This window comes from Chiloscyllium plagiosum, unplaced genomic scaffold (genome assembly GCF_004010195.1).
Source record: "Chiloscyllium plagiosum isolate BGI_BamShark_2017 unplaced genomic scaffold, ASM401019v2 scaf_2210, whole genome shotgun sequence".
Taxonomy (NCBI): domain Eukaryota; kingdom Metazoa; phylum Chordata; class Chondrichthyes; order Orectolobiformes; family Hemiscylliidae; genus Chiloscyllium; species Chiloscyllium plagiosum.
In genome coordinates, this window is record NW_025214991.1 from 31,516 (window position 1) to 35,315 (window position 3,800).

Below are 3,800 nucleotides of genomic sequence, written 5' to 3' on the forward strand. Positions count from 1 at the left end.
TTTACTCTGTATCTAACCCTGTGCTGTCCCTGTCCTGGGGAGTGTTTGATGGGGGACAGTGTAGAGGGAGCTTCACTCTGTATCTAACCCAGTGCTGTCCCGGTCCTGGGAAGTGTTTGATGGGGTCAGTGTAGAGGGAGCTTTACTCTGTATCTAACCCCGTGCTGTCCTTGTCCTGGCAACTGTTTGATGGGGGGGAACAGTGTAGAGGAAGCTTTACTCTGTATCTAACCCAGTGCTGTCCCTGTCCTGGTGAGTGTTTGATGGGGTCAGTGTAGAGGGAGCTTTACTCTGTATCTAACCCCGTGCTGTCCTTGTCCTGGCGAGTGTTTGATAGGAGACAGTGTAGAGGGGGTTTTACTCTGTATCTAACCCTGTGCTGTCCCTGTCCTGGGGAGTGTTTGATGGGGGACAGTGTAGAGGGAGCTTCACTCTGTATCTAACCCAGTGCTGTCCCTGTCCTGGGGAGTGTTTGATGGGGTCAGTGTAGAGTGAGCTTTACTCTGTATCTAACCCCGTGCTGTCCTTATCCTGGGGAGTGTTTGATGGGGTCAGTGTAGAGGGAGCTTTACTCTGTCTCTAACCCCGTGCTGTCCCCTGTCCTGGGGAGGGTTTGGTGCAGGACAGTGTAGAGGGAGCTTTACTCTGTATCTAACTCCATGCTGTCCCTGTCCTGGGAGTGTTTGATAGGAGACAGTGTAGAGGGGATTTTACTCTATATCTAACCCTGTGCTGTCCCTGTCCTGGGGAGTGTTTGATGGGGTCAGTGTAGAGTGAGCTTTACTCTGTATCTAACCCCGTGCTGTCCTTGTCCTGGGGAGTGTTTGATGGGGTCAGTGTAGAGGGAGCTTTACTCTGTATTTAACCCCGTGCTGTCCCCTGTCCTGGGGAGGGTTTGATGCGGGACAGTGTAGAGGGAGCTTTACTCTGTATCTAACCCCGTGCTGTCCCTTGTCCTGGGGAGTGTTGATGGGGGGGACAGGGGGGGGACAGCGTAGAGTGAGCTTTACTCTGTATCTAACCCCGGGCTGTCCTTGTCCTGGGGAGGGTTTGATGCGGGACAGTGTAGAGGGAGCTTTACTCTGTATCTAACCCCGTACTGAGGGTGAGACGACTTTAAGAGTGTTGACCTGCTCACTGGATTGAGGGATCCAGGATTGAAGTTCCTTTGGCCGTCTGACAATCACCTATCGCTCTGGAAGACAGTCAAGCGACCAATTGAAGGAGGAGAAATTGAGTATTCATGAAGCACCTCATTAAAGCTAAGATTTTGATGTCATTAGCAAGAGCAGTCTGGGACTGTCGTCGACACCAGTTAGAGTGAGTGATATGTTTATTTAGAATGTGCTTTCATGTCTTATCCAATTTAAAATAAAGTCATCAGCCTCCATCTCTCTGAGCCCTTGCTCATGTGAAATGGGTGCTGTATCCATTGCCCATTCTTGCCCCCCTCCCCTTGAGAAGGTGGGGGATGAGCAGCCATCTTGAACCGCTGCAGTCCGTGTGCTGTGGGTCGACCCACAATGCCCCGGGGCAGAGAGTTCCAGGGTTCTGACCCAGCGACAGTGAAGGAACATCCGACTTATTTCCAAGTCGGGATGGGGAGTGGCTCGGAGGGGAGGTTGCAGGGGCCAGGTGGGGAATATCTCCACACCCTCCCGACTTGTGCCTTGCAGACAGGTTTTGGGGAGACAGCAGGGGAGTTTCTTCCCGCAGTATTCCCAGCCTCTGACCTGCTCCTGCAGCCACTGTGTTCATGTGGAGACTCCACGTGGAGATTGTCTCTTATTGGAGATCGTCATTGCATTGTGTGGTGTGGGTGTGCTGGTTGCCACAAATCCTCAACAATAAACTGACTATCAGTTGTCAGTATGCCAAGAGGGGCAGTGGCATGGTGGCTCAGTGGTTAGCACTGCTGCCTCACAGCGCCAGGGAACCAGGTTCGATTCCAGCCTCTAGCGACTGTCTGTGTGGAGTTTGCACATTCTCCCCCGTGTCTGCGTGGGGTTTCCCCCAGCTGCTCGGCATTCCTCCCACAGTCCAAACATGTGCAGGTTAGGGTGAATTGGCCATGCTAAATTGTCCCATAGTGCCCAGGGATGTGCAGGTTAGGGTGGGTTGGCCTTGCTAAATTGTCCATGTATCTGAATAGCAGAATTGACACCATTGTGAACAGAAAAAGGTATAAATCATGTAGCTTTTCCCCAGGATGGAGGAGTCTGAAACTCGACATCATAGACTGAAAGTGAGAGGGGAGAGATCGAAAGAGAGGTCATGCTTTGCACACCCAGGGTGGTCGAGTGTCTGGAACTGACTGGCATGGGTCGTGTTGGAGTCCAACAGTGTGACGCTGGAAAAGCACAGCCGGTCAGGCAGCATCCGAGGAGCAGGAGAGTCGACACATTCCTGATGAAGAGCTTATGCCCGAAACATTGACTCTCTTGCTCCTCGGATGCTGCCTGACCTGCTGTGCTTTTCCAGCGGTCTCGACGCTGATCTCCAGCATCTGCAGTCCCCACTTTCTCCTGCAGGTGGTGGTGGAGGTGAGGGAAATTCTGTCACTTGAAGAAACATTTGGACCAGGATGGGATCAAACGCAGTCAAGTGGGACTGGGCAGCATGGAAAGGTTGGGCCGAAGGGCCTGATTCCAAAGCTGTCGACCTCTATGACTCTTTAAAAAAAAAAGAAGTGGGGTTGAAGTTGCGATTGTGGACAAAGAGAAAGAGACTAGAGAGAGGAACAACGCCAAATTGGTGGAGAGATCGCCATTAGGAGAGACAGCAGGTCACATCTGTCTGAGCACAGGAGCCGCACACCCAGGGAAGTGCAGGATACTCACAGCAGGTTGTTTGACGTGACCTTTCCTTTCCAGGTTGAGCTGGAGAGAGGGAAGACGCTCCACATTAAAGCCCTTGCGCTGGGAGACCTGAACATGGCCGGGCAGAGGGAAGTGTTCTTTGAGATGAATGGTCAACTTCGCTCAGTGCTGGTCAAGGACACTCAGGCTATGAAGGTGAGTGGGCCACGGGGCGGGGGACGGGGGACGGGGGGTGGGGGGAATAGAGGCTCCGACACGCTCCTCTGAATGGAGGCGCTACTGCAGCTCAAACCGAGGGATGGAAGAACAGTGCCCAAGTCTGGACGGTGGGTGGCTCAGGGGGGAAAATGCAAGGGCTAGTGTTCCCACCTCCTTCCCGATGGAAGTGGCCGTGGGTTTGGAAGATGCTGCCTGAGGATCTTTGGCAGAATTTCTGCAGGGCATCGTGTAGATGGCACATAGTGCTGCTACTGAGCGTCGGGGATGGAGGGAGGGGGGTGTTGAGCGGGGGCTGCTTTGTCCTGGAGTGTTGGAGCTGCCCCCCCCCCCCTCCCCCTCCAATCCTCACCCTCCTGACCTGTTGATGGTGGACCGGTTCTGAGGAGGGGAGTTACTCGCCGCAGTATTCCCAGTTTCTGACCCGGTGTTGTCGCCTGTGTTAATATGATGGGTCCAGTTGAACATATGGTCAATGGTAAACCCCAGGATCTCGATAGAAGGGGAACTTATTGCAAGGGACGACAGGGATCAGGGGATGAAGCTGATTGGTTGTTGGAGAGGGAGAACCAACAGGATCCCACTTAAATCCAATCTGAGAGCGGCGATAGATACATTTTTGTCAAAGCTAAAGCTTTCAGCAATATGGGCCAAAGGCAGCTTTATGGAGTATATACATAGATCAGTCATTGTCGCATTGAGTAGGGGCTGGAGGGGGTTACGGAGATCGGGAGGGGCTGGAGGGGCTGGAGGGGTTACGGAGAT

The 3,800-nt window shown here is 53.2% G+C and overlaps 1 protein-coding gene across 1 annotated transcript in view; it reads left to right on the forward strand.

The window, feature by feature from the left end:
• The window catches only part of LOC122548104 (pyruvate carboxylase, mitochondrial-like), a gene marked incomplete at its 3' end in the record, with an annotated part of 5,479 nt that extends 2,465 nt beyond the window's left edge, over positions 1–3,014 (forward strand). Inside the window, exon 2 of the mRNA XM_043686663.1 lies at positions 2,874–3,014. Coding sequence (XP_043542598.1) covers positions 2,874–3,014 — 141 coding nt within the window. The remainder of the gene's footprint in view (positions 1–2,873) is intronic.
• Positions 3,015–3,800: the final 786 nt, after the last annotated feature.